The sequence below is a fragment of the Drosophila hydei genome, unplaced genomic scaffold (genome assembly GCF_003285905.1).
Source record: "Drosophila hydei strain 15085-1641.00,03,60 unplaced genomic scaffold, DhydRS2 tig00000001-arrow-pilon, whole genome shotgun sequence".
In the NCBI taxonomy this organism is placed as follows: Eukaryota; Metazoa; Arthropoda; class Insecta; order Diptera; family Drosophilidae; genus Drosophila; species Drosophila hydei.
In genome coordinates, this window is record NW_022045643.1 from 2,774,631 (window position 1) to 2,793,269 (window position 18,639).

Genomic DNA, 18,639 nt, shown 5'->3' on the forward strand with positions numbered 1-18,639 from the left:
CAAGATATCTTATAATCAGAATTAGGGAAACTGCTTAACTGCTTAATGTAAAAATTCCAGTTTATTCTGCAAAGCAAAAGAACAACAGCAGCAACAACAACAACGACGACGACAACAACAACAGCAACGTAAACAACAACAAAACATTTCATCCCATTTCACTCATATCAAAATTGTCGAGCTGCCAAGCGACGTGCTGCTGGACAGGGAGCGATGCGAGTGTTTGGGGGCAATCCTAAAAATAGCAGCACCAACGACACTTACCTAAAGTGTTTAAGAGCACAAACAAACGCACGCACACACACGCAGGCACACTCACACACAAAAGAAAACAACACCTTATGCCCCACTCAACTGTAAAAATTACATTGAAAATGGCCATAAAAAAAGGCAGCAAATGCCACAAAAACAACGCGCAACGACTGCGGCCCTTTTTTTGCTTATATTTCTCATTTGGCTTTCATTAAATTTGATTTTATTGTTGTTGTTGTAGTTGTTGCTGTCGATTGTCGCACGGCAGCTAATTTTGAGCGCAGGCTGCGCGCGCTTTGCATGTAAATAAAAAAAAAATAAGCCATAAAAAAGAGAAGGAAAATTTTCCGTTTAACTTACATATAAATCCAAATACATATACATATACATATATATAGATGCATAAACATGTATGAGAGAGACACAAAACTGCAGTTAAATGCCACGCCCACACAGAGCTACCGCAACAGCAGCATCAGCATCAGCATCAGCAGCGGCGGCGGCATCGGCAAGCTAATCAAATTGTTATAGCTAAACTATATAAACTATAACAAATTGTATAAAAATCACAACAAAAAAAACGACAACGTCAGCAGCAGCAGCAAATGTGAAAGAGTGTCAAGGCTTGATAGCAATTCTATTCTATTGGCCTGGTCGACACAAAATGAGTTTTTCTTGCGGGTTATCCGACTATTTGTAAACACTGCTCATTGTTGTAAACAAGCCATTTATATGGCCTAATGTCTGTTGATCCTCAATGCCTGTTGTTGTTCGTCTTGTTATTTTTTGCTCGCTTTTTAAACTGATTAATTCGGGGTATTACAATAATTTATTTATTTTTAAATGCGTTTGATTTCACATTTTTAACGCTGTGCATGAAAAATTACAAAGCTCTCGACTGAGAGCAAATGTTATAAAGTGTTTGAAAATTAGATTTGTAAAGGTAACTAGGTGGAAAGGAGAAATTAGCTGTAGTTCGTGTAAAACAACAGCAATAAAAGAAGAGTGAAGGAATTTAATGATTATAGATGCTATGTGGCCTTCATAGACATTGATCTTAATGGCCATTGATTGTTGTTATGGATTAACATTGATAGATACTACCAAAAGGGAGACTTCCTTTGTGTACATATGGATCTTAATGCCCATTGATTGTTGCCACAGATTAGCATTGATAGATACTTCTGGAAGGAATATATCCTTTATGTACATATGAGATTTCAGATTTCTCTGTACATTTAATAGCTCTTTAAGCCAGATATGTCGTGTTGTTGTCTTAGTTTTCATGATTGCCCTCTATTGTGGCACTTGTATTAGTGTGAGGCTAAGAGCTTGCATAAAGTTGTTATTGAAGCTAGACGATTCTCATTTCTGGTTTGCATCCTCTAATTTTCACTTCGTGAGAGAGAAAGGGACAAAGCTAGGTGTTGCTGAACGTAGTAACGTGTGTCGTTGAGTGAGAGCGAGAGGACTGTTTAGGCATGCGGCCAGAGTCGTAATGATTATCAGCGTTCGAAGAGAAGCGACTAGAATTTATCATTCTGCAAAAGCTCATTGTGAAAGACAGCCATTCGAAATTATAAAAGAAGCCGATAAATTTACTTATATACATATATTATGCCTAAATAAGAAAACGTTGTCTATGCTTAAAAAGAGATGTTCTCTGCTAGAGATTAAAGATTAGAGACTAACAAGAGCACAAAATATTGAAGTTATCTTGACATTGGTGCTCTCAGCTAATAGCAATCGAATATCCGTTCCACACAGCGTTTCTTCTAGCATATATATTATATAAGTTTAACAATTAAATAAATAAATATTTCTAGTGCATTCTTATGCTACATTTTGATAAAAATATTATATAAAAATGCAAATTATATGCATTAGCCGACTAAAATGTACATTGTTGCAATCATTTCTGACAGCTCGTTAGCTGGCAGAGGGCGAGCACAGCGGGTGGGCGTAGCCTGGCAGCTGTTATTAGGTGGGCGGCCAAGCAGTCAAAGCATCGACATTGAGCGACTCACAGAAGCAACCAGAAGCCCTAGCCAAGCAGCGACTGCGGCAGAGACGGCAACAACCTGCCTCATTTGTGGCAACACTTTTCTAATTAATGCAAACAATAGAACGGCTAAAAGCTAAAGAGAAAATTAAGCTAATCTAGCTGTATTTTAGCTAAATGATAAATGCTTGAGTCACAGCGCCTATAGTTCATACGTATACGAAGTCTGGCTGGCTTTTGTTTTTTAACTATATTCCTAGACTCAAAGGTAATGTAATTAATTTTACTCATATTGTTTTGACATTTCCGGCTGTGGGAAAGCATTTTTTTAAAGAAGAAAATATATATTTTTTATAAATTTAAAATGCTTTTTTATATTTTACGGCTAATTTTTAGGCCCAAAGGCCGGCTAACGTGGCGCTGTGTGGCTGTCATGTATTTGAAAATCTTAAGTAGACACGTCAGCGGCTTTTTAGTGGCAACAGAGCAGGAAAAACAAAGTGCCCCCACCTCCACACCCTCTGCAACAATTGCGGGCATTCCTTAGCCAACAACAAGAAGAACTGAAAATTGGAAAATTAAAACAAACAAAACTAAGAGTCAAAAAGTTGGGGCCACAAAGTTAATGCCAGTCAAGACAATCAAGTGCCGACTGAGTGAGAGAGCTAGGGCTAGACCCAGTGAGAGATAGCTATATAGAGAGAGGCAGAGGGAGAGGGAATGGGAGAGTGGCAGAGAGAGACAGCTAGCGAGAGCAAGAAAATTACGCATAAATCTATCAATTGAAGCAAACGTGCAATCAAATCGAAACGCCTTCGTCTAGAGTCCGGTGCGTCTAGTGTTTGGATTTGCCTTCCAGTTAATTACCGAAGCTAATAGATACCCAGCATTTGTGATTGGGTTAGTGAACTCGTCCGGCGGCGAAAAAGCGGCGTTTATATATAACTGATAAAGATCTTATATAGAGACTAGACATATATAAATTCTAGGCATACCCTCACAATATTTGCAACATTTTGCTGGTGGCTCATCGTTGGTGGCATCGGCAATGATCGGCATGGTCCCCGGTCCCGTTGCCGGTCCACGCAGCGCTCCAATTTCCAGCTTTGGCCAACTTTGAAGCGCTTACGCTGTCCACGTCGCGGTTTGTGTGTGTGTGTGTGTTGGACTCGACGACTTCACCAACAACACAATGTCAGCTGGCACAACATTTGATATAAACACAACACTGAAACACACACACACACAGACTCACTTACAGAGCACACACACACACACACACAGCCAGAGAGAGAGGGAGATGCACACGCGACACGCGCTTGCAATGGCTTTGCTCGGAGTTTCTTTTGGAGGTGGGGGGCGGGGAGGCGTAATCTATAAACCACCTGCCGGACCAAAGCAAACGCCAGTTGCAATTTTTCAATTTATAATTTTCAATTTTTTTTCTTTCGTTTTGCAAAATCTTTTCAACACTTTCGTTTATTTTGTTTTTGGAATGTTAACAGCATAGTTTCTGCACAGTTTTACGTTCTCACAGTGCGCTGACCATTTGCTGGGCGCGCCAGTTACTTGTTGCTCATTAGCAGGATCAGATAACGATTATCAGGCGACTAGCTAGATCTTAGCTGAACCGATCTGATCTGATCTGAACTGGGTTCGCTTCGGTTTGCTACTGTCAGTGTCTGGTCTTGTCTGTTTGGGGACGTCACGCCGTGGCTATTTCTAGTCTTTGGCTTTCACATTGCGCTTTTCCGTGAAAATTGTACGAGACGTTCAAACGTGAAACCTCCGCAGAGACCACTGAGCAGTCAGCCGCACACGACACGGCGGCCAGGCAGCCAGGCCAGGCCAAGGCGTGCAACGGATCGCCAGAGAATTCGAATTTACAGATTCTCTCGCTCTCACTCTCTCTCTTCGAAAAATGTCGAAAAAGCCGACGAAAATTCTCAGTCGAACATCGTCAGCAACTGTTAGATAATTTAGCGTCGGCACGGCCAAAAAGTTTTTCACCATTTTCCTCAATGAAACAATGAACTTTCACATTTCGAACAGGCGCAGCAACAACAACCGTTGCTGCCTTCGGCGTTCGCTCTCAGTATTTCGAAAAATCTTTTCGAAAATAGCATAAGGCACAGAGATCAAGAGAAACAGCGCCAGAGCGAGCGCGCGCTCATAGAACAACTCATTTTCGAAAAGTTTTCAAAAGTTTTTCTATTTTCTACGCTCTGCATTCTCGTTTGTGCACCCTACACATTGAGTTCGAGGCAAAGCATGCTGGATCCTGCACGCGTTTCGTACGCAAAGTGGGTTTCTGGGTCAAGGCGTGAGCAATTAGCGGATTTTGATTTTTGCGGTAAATTGTTTTGGGGAATACAGGAGGCGGCTGTCATTTGAAACCTTGCAATTACTTTGCTTTCGGCTGCATTGACGCAAGTTCCGCCAAGGCAATGCCTCAAATTTATAATTGGGAAACATATCTTTGAGCTTTGCTAGCTTTAGCTTTCTTTAGGCAACACTGGCAGCATATCTTCAAGGCTTTCCAACACCGGCTAAGGCCTTAATGTTTCGTTGAGGCATATTAAAATAAATAAGCATTATAATTTAATGAAATGAACGCGCACAACTTAACAGAGCTCTGTTACTGAACGAAATGCGAAACAGTTTGAAGATTTATAATAGTATGTATTAATTATTTGGCACTGGGCCAACAAATCTTAACTACACACGGCTAAACAACAGCAGCAACAACGACAACGACAACAAGAGATGCTGCGAAAAAATCCTTGCTAAGCAACAACAAACGACCTTGAAAATAACAAAAAGAAAGAAATAAATAATTAAAATAAAATTAAAAAGAAAAAACATTTAAGTTTTCAACAACTTTCGCCTCGAACTTAGCATAAAAATTCGCACAAAAAAAAATTGGCAAACGCCAATTAGGAATATTGAAAATAGCAATTTCTATGATTTGTAGCGATCTGTGTGTGCTTCGGGTTCGAAATTGTGCTTTGTGTGTGGTGAGAAACACCTGCATGACTAATCCCAGCCCCCACACCTGTTTTACCTCTGGGCGAAGTAAATGGCATATTTAAATTTAGCTGCTAGCCAAATAATTCATTTAAATTTAGCATAAAATATGATTTCTATACGAATCATTCTATGGCAATAAAATATGTGGAATATATGTATACTTATATATATAAACTAGTGTATATATAGGTCTATATATATAAAATAGATTTCGAGCGCAGTGTTGGCAAAAATAAATCGCAATCAACCGAATTTCCCGCCCCGCACTCAGAAAAATAGCAACTAAAAATAAGAAAATTGACTCAGCTTTGGCTTTTATTGTTGTTGCTATTGTTGTTATTGCAGTTGTTGTTGCTGTTGTTGTAGCTGTTGCCATTTAGCGACAACATTTTCTGTGCACAAGAGAAGAAGCAAATAATATTTGAAATAATTTCTCAAATTTATTGCCAAATTGGGCACAAGTCAAAAGACGAACGTCAACAACTGGGGCTTATGTCTGCCCACGCCCACAGCCCAGCATCGTCTAATAGAAGTGGGCGTGTGCATAGACTTAAGGCCAATTACTCATAATGCACATTTAGCCAAGCGAGCAGAAAGTGTACCCAACTATTCGGCCAACGATATTTCTGTCATATAAACAATGTGCACATTTTTCATAGGAAAATTGCAATTTCCACACATTCTGCTCCATGCCCCAATGTCAGGGACGAAATAGAATAGCAAACAAAAGCAAAAGCAAAAACAAAAACAATAAGCTAAGGGAATTTATTGCACAATTTTCCTCTGTCCGTGTGCGTGTGCGAAAATTTATTGTGCACATGTTTCAAAACATAAAAATATATGCGAAATGACAATTTTGCAACCAAAATAATTATTGTTGTTTTTTGAGAGCGCATTGAAATTGACTAACGCAGGGCATATTGATTATGTTCCAAGTTATGTAAAAGCCTGACCGAAGGTGTGTCGGAAGTAAATTTATATAAATGTAGAATATATTACCAGCTCAATTGGAATATAGATAGAGATAGAGATATTGATATAGATATAGCTATTAATATAGATATAGATATAGATATAAATATGGCTATATATATAGATATAGATATACCTATTGATATAGATATAGATGTCGAGTACTCCACTTTTTGAGTACATCACCCATTAAATATTAATTAATCATGCCTAGTAAATATATATTTAAAAGTGCATAAGTTTAGGGTAGTTGCTAGTCGAGCATTGCCGCCTAGAGCACTCTTACTCGCTTTGTTTGCTGCTGTCAAGCACCTCGCTCAGGGTCAAGCAAAAATTTGCAAATAGTTTTATCATTTCTGCTGCTTCTTCCTTTTGTTTTTGGCTTATGAATTATGAGTGGGCCGACGAAGTTTATGACCCACTGTGCACGCAGCTACGGCAATTCGTTTTACCAAATGTCTTATTCGATTGCAGGCAAAGGAGCAGAAGCAGCAGCCGCAGCAGCAGCAACAGCAGCAACAATTTTTCTATTTATTTATTTGCCTTTCAATTTTCTCTCGCATATAAATTATAAAGCGGGTAGCATAAAAAATATACAAAAAAGAAGAGAAAAATTATATATAAAATAGAAGAAATGATCGGCCAGCGAAGCTAAAATCGAGCGCGTCAGCATTTTCTTTTTTTTTTTGTTGCTTTTGGCGTGGGCGAAGAAAATTGAAAAACATTTTTCACCATGCGAAAGTTTTCTCGTCTTTTTGACGTCGTTTATAATGACGAAACGGCGAGCATTTAGTTTAGAAAAGCCATAAACAAACAGTAAATGCCAGTGCAAAGCAGAGAATTTTTTTTTTAAATTTTTAGCTTAGATCAAGAGGAGAGATTTGCCAAACATTTAAAAATAAACTTGCAGTTAACCAAAAGTATTTCAATATATTTATATTTACTTTCGATTCAGTTAATTTATTAAATCTTAGGATGCGTTGCCTGATTTCTGAGAACATAAAAGTCGATAAAAGGAAACGTCTTTACAATAAACTTTAGTTCTTGATCAAGATTGATCGAATTCGTATTGTCTATGATGTCTTCTATTTCTTTCTATGCAAGCTTGTAGCAAATCTATTAAGCTAGCCTGGATGAAACTGCATCTTAGATCCATCTCTCCTTTCTCTGTTGATAGGCAGCATAGTTTATATTTGGAAATTCTTTTTTATTTGGAAAATTTAAGAATAATTGTGGAAAGTATAAGAAAAAATATTATAAACTATAATTGACCATGAAATTCCACAATTGTTAATGTTTCTTGAAGGCTGAAATACTTCCAGAAGTGCCAAATTTCTGCAATTTCATGGCCAGAATTGAATTCTTATTTATTTTCTAATAAACAATTAAAAAATGAGTTATTCTTCAGCAGCTATTGGCATTTTTACTATTCAGAATCGTGATCTATAAGCCATCCCTTGCTGCATGCATTATTCCCGTTCTTACAAGTTAATTCTGCATTTGGCTGATGGGCTCATTCCAAGCAAATCTAAACGCAGCCAACAGAAACCAGAAAATGTCTAGCCTTTAGATAGGTTAAGAAGAAGACGAAGAAAGCAAGCTACCTTTCAACAACGATGAACAATCAAACTGGATGACAGTTCTCAAACGTTGGAAATTTTGACGGAAAATTTCGACTGCTGCTGCGGCTGCTGCTGCTGCGATTTCATAATCTGCGATAATTTATGTGATTACTTAAATGAGCAATGTTAGGCGAAGCAAAGAAACGAAATAAAACTATGCCAAGAACAACTAATTGGTGCACACAGACAGAGAAAAAAGTAGAAAAGTATCGAAAAAGAAATATGAAGGCATGGCACAGTGCGAGCCGAAAGTATGTGTACGATTGTGTGGGTGTAACAGCTGCAACAGGTGCCAACGTCTGTGGTACGCCAACTTTCCGCTGCCACTGTGCGCTCTAACAACGCGACAACACGCCACAAATAACATTAACAAAAACACGACAACAACTCATTAATTGTGACCAATAAAACTAGCAATTTGAGCCAAAGCTGTGAAAATTATTTATTGCAAAGAATTATATTTCAGAATTTTATGTTTAAAATTTGAAGCAAATCGATAAGCCTTTATAGCACCTTCGATAACTAAGCTTAGTCTAGAGCTGAGCTTAAAGATTCAAGATTGACAACGTCGCGTCGATAAATTTGGCGTTCTATAGCTAACCTAATCATTTCAACAATTGTTAATCGATAACCAAATTTCACTGTGAACAGTCACAATTTTGTGATATTTTGCTCATCACTGTTGCGTAGGCACAGTAAACACTAAAATCAGCTAATAATATTACACAAAATTTATGTACAAACCATATTATCATAAATGACAACATTTGCATGCTCTATTTGCTTATAAATATGCACATAAATATGTAGAAACAAGCCAAAACCATAAGCTGTAGAATCTTATTGGAATTCTAGTCGCAACAGGTTGAATAGAAGTTGAAAAAATTTTGTTCAAAGGAAAGTGTATGCAGAATTCGTCGTGAGATTGTAGTTGTTTTAATTATTGTTGTACCTGCGGTTTATTTTGTGGCATCGCCAAGGGAAAAATACAAAAGCCATAAAATCGTAATGGCCCGAAGACGACACCGAAAACTGTCGCCTACAACAACTGCGAATGGGTTGCATAGGGTTAGGAATCGGAGGTAGGGGCAAACAAGTGACACACACACCCCACAGACACACCCCACAAACACCCACAACCACCCACAGTCAGACTGTAACTTATAAATAACCAATAAGCTTAGTAATGCATTGCGGAGCTCGCTTATATATAGACGTTTTCATGATTACAAATATTTAATTACAAAGAAATATATAGTAGCTATAAGTTATTAATATATATCTTAAACTCTAATAAAGTCGACTTTAAAATATATTTAATTTGCCAATTTAGAAATCCCAATTATTTTGTCAATAAGAAATCAGTGTCCCAGTCCTAAATTCCCCTTGGAAAGTTTCCCATGTATTGGGTTACCTGCAATGCTTTATGAGCTTTTCGTTGGAACGAAATTGTTTATATACTAGTTCAAATTTCCAATTGCATGCGATGTATTTATTTAATACACAAAGACACTCATACACAGACACGCACTTACACATACATCCAATAAGACCAGCTGCACATGCGACTTTCATATTGGAAAAGGGCGTCGCAGCGAAACCGGCAAAATAAAGACGCGAATATCACACAAAAGCGACAAAGCAAAAGCGTTGCCACAGCGTTCTAGACGAAGAAGAGGAAGAATAGCAGCTAATGCAAAGCATTGCAAGCTTTTGCATTTATTTTACATACGCAATTTGTTTGCCAAAAGCTAACCAACAACAAATAAATATAGAAATATACTACAACAATTCCAGGTTGCACCCAGAATCAAATTTAGAAATAGAACAAACTAGACACATACTCGCACGCATTGGACACATACACGCACATATATGTAAAGGGGGCAACAATAAAAATAAACAAAAGCCACATAAAAAATAGCAAAATTACCTCAGCGCTGCTTCTGCCGCTGTCGCTGCCGCTGCTTCTGTTGCTGTTGCTGCGATTGTTGTTGGATTCCGTTCCCGTTTGCTGTGAAGGCGTCTCTGGGGCGATTGTTATTGTTGGCTACTGCTGTGGCCAGTTGGCATTATACGTCTGACATTGGTTGAGAAGTGCTCATTGCCAACTTTGAGCACTGTTAACAACTGGAAGCACACAATTTAGGTTATTTAATGCATTAATGTTGCTTTATTTTAGAATTTTATGCACAGACGTCGCGGAATTCACAAAAACACTTGCATTGCACACTAGCGCCGCCTGCAGCTGTTCGCATGAACCACGAAATATTATATTTTAAAGCAGTTGGCAGTCCAATGCATGCAGAGTTGCATATTATATCATCGCGATAGTCGTGCATTGCAACGCTAACGACGCCATCATACAGCTTGAACGTTGTATATCCAGGCTTGCAAGTTGCAACCCTGTTAAGACGCCGGAGAGGGTATAAAGAAAAAAAAAGCGAGCCGCTTAACACTTGGAACGAAAAAACGCACAGGCAGCGGAAAAATTTAAAAACCATATAACAGGGTAAGCATTATTGAAATATATAAATAAAATCATGAAATTATTAAAGAAAATATGTAAACTCACGTGTACTTTACGCGTATTTCAGTGCTGACGAAACGTGTCTGGCTTCTGAGTCTGCGTCGGTCGTACAACAAAAAAGAAAAAGAAGACAACAGCAAGAACAAAATGTCGGACATCTCGAGTACTCAGCTAAGGACCGAGATTCAGTCCGTGCTGAAGGATGCCGATCTATCGACCATTTCGGCGAAGCGAGTCCGCGAGCAGGTGGAAGGCAAATTGAATTGCTCACTGCTGAGCCGCAAGAAAGAGTTCGACAAGATTGTCATGGAGGTTATCAACGAACAGCAGGAGGAGGATGATGACGACGACGATGACGATGGCAAGGATCCTGATGCAGAGCCTGCAGACGATAGCGAGCCCAGCGAAGAGGACGAAGTGGCCAGCAGCAGTGAGGAGGAGAAAAAGAAGAAGCCGGCACCTAAGAAACGACCACAGCCCACCAAGCACAAGGTCTCTGCCAAGAAGAAGCGTAAGAGTCTCAATGCCGATGACTCGGGCACTGAAAGCGATGCCGGTTCTGATTCCGATTATGAAGTTGTCAAGAAACCAGCACCCAAAAAGAAGGCTGCCAAAACCGCTGGCTCCGGCACCGGCAGAAAGAGCACCGGCTTTACACGCGCCTATAATCTATCGCCGGAGCTGTCAGCCTTGATGGGCGCCGACTCTTTGCCGCGCCACGAGGTGGTCAAGAAGGTGTGGGCCATCATCAAGGAGCGCGACTTATACGATCCGAAGAATAAGCAGTTTGCCATATGTGACGATGAGCTAATGAAGGTCATGAAAGTTAAACGCTTCCGCACCTTTGGCATGTTGAAGCACCTGAAGCCGCATTTCCTTGACTAAGCTGCCGCTTCCGTTGCTGCTGCCGCTGCCACTCAGATCCAATCAGTCCCATCCAGATGCAATTGGTCCACATGCGCCACCAACTAACACTAACCTTTCCACACACAAAACACACGCACATACACCTGCAAACACACATCCACACGCATATAGAAATCGCTTAACATTTAGTTTAGTCCTTTTCGATTCCTTTTGAATGCAATTTCGGCTCTGCGATATTTGTTTGCTCCACTTCTATCCTTCTCCTTCTCCTACTTTGTTTATTAAGAATTATTTGCAAGCGGTGTAGACGACGTCGTCGATGACTTATTTTTGGGGCTGCCCCACCCCCCACCAATGTGTTAGGATTAAAAACCTAATTAAGACGAATCTACAAATACTTTCATGTAGTCTACGGCATTTTAAGTAAACGTATAACAAAACAAAACAAAAAAAAAACAAAAAAACGAAAAACAAAACAAAACAAAACAAAAATTTAATAAAGAATGTATAATTTTTTTGTAATGTAATTTACAAATTATGGTAAACAAAAACGAAAATATTAAAGAAACATAAAATTTTTAAGGCATAATATCAAATAAAAATAGACGAGTGATGCATCTGATAAAATAACAAAAACAACAAAACAAATTGTATTTATTTTCCAAATATTAATGGAACGGGAAGATTTTGATGAAAAAAAAGCTACAATTTAAATACCCAAATTATTCATTTTTTTAAATTAAAAAAAAAAATAGATGCAACTGATAAAAAATATTTGAATAAATTTTTCTTAACTTTTGCCTGCATAAAAAATGATTATATAATTTCTTACATTTTCAATTTACAAATTATTGAAATGTATATAAAATTCATAAAAAAAAAAAAACAAAAAAATATTTTTTAGTAATTTTCATTTGTTTACAAATAAAATCGAAAAATTTTTTAAAAATTTGAATTGGATAATAATAAAACTTTGTAAGCATTGCTCAATAAAACTTTTTTATTGTTTATACGATTTTTCACAATTTTTACTTAAAGTTCAGTTGTTTTTTTTTTACAAACATTTGTGTTTTTCGTGTTTTTCACTTTTAATTGTTTTGGTTTTTAGTATTTAGTTTTCAGTTTTTATACATAAAGTTCTCTAATAATATGTATGTATATGCGTGTATATATATATATAGAATTCTTTATCTGATATATATGCCTGCGTGTACCCCAATAGGCACCTCAATAATTGAATAAATGGAATTATTTGCACTGCATTTCAATTAACGACGCTCGAATATGGTGAATACAGAAAAAGAGATACAAAAAACAAAGTTTTTAGTATAAACAAATACAAGTAGATACGATAAAACAAGTATATATATAGGTGTATAAGTAAATTCCATGCAACGGCAACAAAACATTTCAAATATATTATATTATATATAGTAAGAATCAAAGTTCGTATATTATAAATTCAAATTCCGCTAGTTAAGTACGCCAAAGGGAGGGGAATTAGAGAGCGAGGGAGTGGGGGATGCAGAGGTGGTTAGCAAAGCGAAATAGTTTGGTTGGCTACCGAAACCGTTAGTCGCGCGTGTGTTGGCTAATGAGAAAAACATAAATACTTTTGCGGCTGTGTGTTAAGTAACTGCTAAAAACAAGCAATACAACGGTTATTTTTTAAGTAAATGCTAGCAACTAAAAAGCGTCCGTTATTTTTTGTGTATGTGTGTGTGTGCTTTTGTTTTTTTTTTGTTTTGGTGTCTCGTGTTTCGCTTACTAAGCAAATACAGTTTTATAGTAACTTTGTGTTCATTTTTTTTTGCTTTATCTTTTTGTCAACAATTTGTGAGAAGTTGAAATTCTCGCTTAAATAGTTTTAAATGTTGCAAAGAAAATACTTTCGTTGGCGTTGTTCTTCTAATTGTTGTTGTTTGTTGTTGTTATTGTTGTTATTATTGTCCCTTAGTAGCGATAATAATTGGGCTTGAAAGGACCGGCCTTATTGAGGCCCATATACTTGGCCTGCTCGTCGCTCAGCTCCGTCAAATGAGCATCGAACGTGGGCAGATGCAGGCTGGCCACATACTCATCCATTTTCTTGGGCAGCAGATAGACATCGGACTTGTAGCGGCCGGGCGGTGCATTGAAGAGCTCAATCAACGCCAGCGCCTGCGTGGCAGATGTAATTGACACCGCAAACGACGGTATGCTCGAGCAGCTCAAATTGACCAGCCGACCCTCGGCTAGCAGTATTATATACTTGCCCTCTGGCCAAATGATGTGATCCACTTGAGAGCGCACCTTCTCCCAGGTGAGATCCGGTGTACGCAGCCCATTGACATCGATCTCCGTATTGGAATGGCCCATATTGCACACAATACAGCCACTCTTCATCTTGTCCATATGCTCACGCACCACCACATTCTTATTGCCCGTCGCCGTGACCACAATATCCACATTGCGTATCACCTCATTCAGCTTGACAACACGGAAACCGTCCATGCTCGCTTGCAGCGCACAAATCGGATCGATCTCAGTGATATACACAATGCAGCCCTACAAGAGATATCAAAAGTGGAATACAGCTTGTTATATTGAGTAATTGTTATCCTGCTTACCTGCCCCTTGAGCGCCTGGGCACAGCCCTTGCCCACATCGCCATAGCCACACACGACAACCTGCTTGCCACCAAACATGACGTCCGTGGAGCGCTTCAGACTGTCCAAAATGGACTCCTTGCAGCTGTACAAATTATCAAATTTGGTCTTTGTCACCGAATCGTTGACATTCATCGCTGGCACAGTAAGTTTGCCCGCCTTGGACAGCTGGTAGAGACGATGGACACCCGTCACACTCTCCTCGACAATGCCCTTGACCAGCTTAAACATGGTGGGGTACTTCTTCAGCATCAAATGTGTGGCATCTCCGCCATCGTCCAATATCATATTGGGTTGCCAGTTCTCGGCATTCACGCAACGATCAATGCACCACCAGAAATCTTCCTCCGTCTCACCGCGCCATGCAAAGATCGGTATGCCAGATTCCGCCAAAGCGGCGGCCACTTCGTTCTGCAAAATAGGTAAAGGAAAGAGAACTGTTAGACAGGTAATTGAGCGATGGTGAGTACAAGTGACTGCAACTTAGCACAGCACTTGGCTGATAAGCTGTCAGCTCTACGGCGCTTAGCAGGTATGTGGTATGTGTAGTTGTGTGCACAGGCATGGGTGTGTGTGATTCAGTGTGTCAACAAGCACGGCGATAAGGGCGCTGCCCCGCTCGATCCGTGCCTGTGTGGGTGTAGAGATTAATTAGACGGCACATAAAAATGTGCAAACAGCTTTGGAAGCCGTCAATGCTAATTGCATTCGATACAGCAGAGCCACAGACTGACACGAGGAGAAGGGGAAGCATGTAGTAGATGCTACGTAGCCGGAGTTGGGTGCCAGAAACCAGTTTCCCTCTGGCAGGGTGTGGGGTAAAGCTCAAGCCCCAATTTCGGGCGCAGGCAAGCAAACACATGCGTATATCAATTATCAACGTTTCGCTTCTTTGATTGCCAAACCAAGCCACTTGAGCTGCCCGCCGACCCCTTTTTTAACTTTGCCCGCGTCATTTGATTGATCATTTGTTTGTATTGTCTCTCTGCCTTAGTGTGTTTGTAAGTGTGTCTGTGTGTGTGTGCGTGACAACAAATTGGCTCAAGTGACTTGCGTGAAGCAACTGGCGCAGGCAGCACAAAATAGTTGACACAACATCCCCCAACTGCATATCTCAGCAAGCAAAGATCTACTGTACTTCAGCAAAAAATAAACAAATTGAACTACAAGGTATTCCCATATAGATATATATCTATATATATAGATATACAGATTTAAGGAACAATCTATTGCAATACTTAGAACGGGTTCTAGTTTCCTTACTGAAGCACTTAACACCGGGTATTTCCTCTAAAATTCCTTTGGCAATGACATCTTATCGCAAGGTTATGCCATTTGAGATTATGAAGTTTCTAGCGTCTACTCACTTGGGTAGAGTAAATGTTGCAGGCTGCCCAGCGGACACTGGCGCCCAGCTCGGAAAGCGTCTCAATGAGCACCGCTGTTTGCGCATTGATGTGAGTGCAGCCAACGATTTTGGCATCCTTCAAAGGCTTGTCCTCGGCGGCACGTTTACGCAGCGCCATGATGCCTGGCATCTCCTGTTCGGCAATCTCGATCTCACGGCGTCCAAACGCATGCTGAGCTCCAATGTTGCGCACACAGAAATCGGAGCTGCCCTTGGAGTTCTTTTGCACCTTTTCGCGTGGCGGCACATCGTCACCATCTTCGCTGCTGCCTGTGTAAGAGGCCGAGCTGAAGGAGTCCGTGGAGGAGGCGCTCAAGGAGCGACTGCGATACCGGCTAGTCTTCTTCAAAGCCGACGATTGTTTGGTGGCAGGTGGGGGCACCAAAACGCTAGGATCTTGAGGCTGGGTAGCACCTGCCTGAGCTTGCTTGTCGCCGCCGCCAAAGCCCGGATCGACCACAACAGTGTCCGCTAAATTATTCATTGTTTGCCGCTTGTTATGTAAAACACACGCTGCAGGATGTTTTATATTTTTTGTTTGGCTGGCAGGAGTAGGAATAGCACGTATTTCGGTAATTATCACGAGATGCGGGATCACTTTACTATTGGCAGCTTTGTTGCTTTCGCGTTCCCTTTGCTCATCCAACGGCGACAATTTATACAAAAAATATATTAATTGTGTTTTTGTGTGCGCTGCGCCGTCGCCGTCTCCTTTGTTTCACCTCTCCGCTGTTTATGGCTGGGCTGTGCTTCTTCTTTGCGCTTCCAGCTGGTGTGCAATAAAAAAAACAATGAAACACAAGCGGCGGTCTAATGGGAATAACGCGTAGCGCTTATTAGTTGTTTTTAGCTGTAGAAGAGTAACGAACTGAATGTGTGAGTGCCGCAAAACAAAAGGTATTTATGGCAGAGTGGAAAAAAAACAAATTGCCGTTCGACTATCTGCCGACCACCACATAAGCTATCGCTATCTTGTTCCATTAGCAACAGTGCGATATAAGTTGTTCATCGATTAATCAATTTAAACAAGTTAATATATGAGAATTAGATATAAAATAATATTAATTATACAAAATATTCGAAAATTGTAAATAGTTAACAAATATTACATATGCTGCTCCAAGAACCCACACAGCTCACTGTCATCGAGATCAGTCACAAGCCGCGCTTCACTTAGCAGCGCCGCTTTATAGCTTTCGCGCTTCTCCACAACGCGGGAAAGAACTGGAATGGCTAATGGTCCTTGCTTGGCATACTTTCGGATGAACTGGCCCACCTGCTCCCTGTCCACCACAGACATGCTTAGACTATTCCTCCAGGCTAACAATGCCAGCGGTCGCTCCGGTGTCAACAGTTGCGAGGGAGTTATGAGATACCGATAAAGGCAGCCGCTGACAATATTCTCCAACTGGGTAATTTGACCCTGGACGGCACAGGGATGATAAAGCATAACAATGGCACCTTCGGCAAGATTACGTATATATCGTTGAGGTGGCAAATATTTATAGGTGCCATAAACGGCAGGAAGTGGACGAAAAGAGCCGCTGCAAACGAGAACCTGGCTTAAGGTTTGATCAATGCCAATCTTTGGATCATAGCTTACCATGTGGCTGGTTCGTGAGTGTACCCAATGGACTCATTCAGGCATTTGGCAGGCGGTACGAAAGCACTGGGCAAAAAGTGTTTCGTCAGCAAAGCCTCTTTGTTCATGTTGGGATTAAAGAGGCTTCGGTTGACAGCAAAACACAGATAATTATAGTTTTGACGTATATCTTCCGGATCGTAATCAACATGTAGGTTATACTAAATTAGCGATAAGAACATGTGATGGATGAGTAATCTAAAATCGGGGAAAACCCTTCAGCTACTTACTACACCATCATCGCAAATGAGATTCTGCGGCTCTTCATGTGTTCCTTTTGTGATATGCGGTTCACCTGGTGCTTGGGGAAACCATTTACCCTGCCAATCGTCTTTGATTTTAGGAGTTGTAACGGTATCAACTTGCGGATCCGTTCTTAAGATATGCTGCTCACCAGGAGCGTAGGGAAACCAGCCGCCTGCCCAGGAATCACCCGATTTGTAAACTTCATTCGAATGCAAATGCATACGTTGCAGTTTTTCTTTGGGGTATTCGCCTGGCGCATGAGGAAACCACTTGCCCTGCCATAAGCTTAAATCTTCCAAAGGCTGTCTCAGAGTGGCTCCGGCTTTCTTTATTGTCTTAGCACGACAAACAAATTGCATGGCACTAAGCAAGCCCAAAACAAAAATGTAATTTATGTTCCAAATCATTTTAATTAAATTAAAAACAAAACAAAAGCTGGCAACAGGTGAATAAGAACAAATCCGATTGCGCAGTTGACGCAACGCATATGAAAACAGCTGCTGGGATACTAAGCCGTGTTGTCCAACACTGGTCATTCGCCCAATTTAGAATCATTTTATTTTTGGTTGAAAATTTGGTTGGTATGCACGACTTGTTTCAATCTCAAAATACAATTTGATGGTACATATTTACAAAGATTTAAAAACGAATTAATACAAATACTTTGATACACAACAATGGGATGACAAACATCCAATAAGACAGCTGCGGTTGAATCCCTTTATAAGCCAGCCTTTAACTGGTTTGCCACTGTGGAAAAATGATATAGAAATTTAATTTTATAATTATTCGAATTTTCTAACATTTTAAAATCTATTTACAAAAAGAATTTATCCAAATCGATAACAAGCTAAACTTATCGAAACTCTCAGCTGAATGCCCAATCCAATTGGTTAAACTCACCCGTAAATTGGGTCCGTTGTCGCCCTGGCGAGCGGCTTCTTCCTCTCTGCGCTCCAAATCTAAAGCGCGCTGTTGCTGGCGGCGTACTTTGTCCAAATTCTTAACCCCCCTAGATTCGTTTTCTTGGCGTCGTCTCTCAGCCGCCTCTAATTGCTGGTTGCGACGCTCCTCCTTGAAATGCAGAAGTTTAATGCTTACTTTGTCAACAAAAATATTAACTTACTGGGGATGGCATCAAATTTGTTTCCTCGGCACTTTGACCGCAGCAGCTAAAGCATACCCCCATTTTGTTATGCCGTTTTCTCAATGTGCGCAGCGAAGTTTTAGCTAGTAAGGTTTCTCTTTGAATACTTTTGCACTAATTACTTTGCTTTACATCTCCCTTTTGTTTTGTTTTGACTTGTCAGCTGTTGCACCGTACATAGTGCCATCACTAGTTTACAATCAGCTGATAAGTTTTCTAGGGATGCGTCTATTGACAATGAGTGTGCGATTAATTATAATCCAAAATGCACTG

General features: G+C 40.1%; 5 protein-coding genes across 5 annotated transcripts in view; 1 reads left to right on the forward strand and 4 right to left on the reverse strand.

Moving 5' to 3' along the window:
* LOC111604782 (proline-rich protein 36) overlaps nt 1-3,492 on the reverse strand; it is a 39,096-nt gene extending 35,604 nt beyond the window's left edge. Inside the window, exon 1 of the mRNA XM_023322993.2 lies at nt 3,250-3,492. Coding sequence (XP_023178761.2) covers nt 3,250-3,313 — 64 coding nt within the window. The 5' untranslated portion in view covers nt 3,314-3,492. The remainder of the gene's footprint in view (nt 1-3,249) is intronic.
* A 6,752-nt stretch (nt 3,493-10,244) lies between these two features.
* On the forward strand, nt 10,245-11,731 carry LOC111604783 (upstream activation factor subunit spp27). Its single transcript, XM_023322995.2, has 2 exons — nt 10,245-10,390; nt 10,476-11,731. The coding sequence occupies exon 2, from the start codon at nt 10,556-10,558 to the stop codon at nt 11,291-11,293; it is 738 nt and encodes a 245-aa protein (XP_023178763.1). The 5' UTR covers nt 10,245-10,390; nt 10,476-10,555; the 3' UTR covers nt 11,294-11,731.
* Nucleotides 11,732-13,007: 1,276 nt separating this feature from the next.
* LOC111604753 (adenosylhomocysteinase-like 1) lies at nt 13,008-16,283 on the reverse strand. Its single transcript, XM_023322939.2, has 3 exons — nt 15,291-16,283; nt 13,885-14,334; nt 13,008-13,822 (listed from the first exon to the last, which is right to left on the reverse strand). The coding sequence occupies exons 1-3, from the start codon at nt 15,813-15,815 to the stop codon at nt 13,229-13,231; spliced, it is 1,569 nt and encodes a 522-aa protein (XP_023178707.1). The 5' UTR covers nt 15,816-16,283; the 3' UTR covers nt 13,008-13,228.
* Nucleotides 16,284-16,390: 107 nt separating this feature from the next.
* Nucleotides 16,391-17,755, reverse strand: LOC111604763. Its single transcript, XM_023322961.2, has 3 exons — nt 17,204-17,755; nt 16,935-17,134; nt 16,391-16,875 (listed from the first exon to the last, which is right to left on the reverse strand). The coding sequence occupies exons 1-3, from the start codon at nt 17,753-17,755 to the stop codon at nt 16,437-16,439; spliced, it is 1,191 nt and encodes a 396-aa protein (XP_023178729.2). The 3' UTR covers nt 16,391-16,436.
* A 132-nt stretch (nt 17,756-17,887) lies between these two features.
* Nucleotides 17,888-18,615, reverse strand: LOC111604764 (small VCP/p97-interacting protein). Its single transcript, XM_023322962.1, has 3 exons — nt 18,346-18,615; nt 18,123-18,293; nt 17,888-17,969 (listed from the first exon to the last, which is right to left on the reverse strand). The coding sequence occupies exons 1-3, from the start codon at nt 18,406-18,408 to the stop codon at nt 17,955-17,957; spliced, it is 249 nt and encodes an 82-aa protein (XP_023178730.1). The 5' UTR covers nt 18,409-18,615; the 3' UTR covers nt 17,888-17,954.
* Nucleotides 18,616-18,639: the final 24 nt, after the last annotated feature.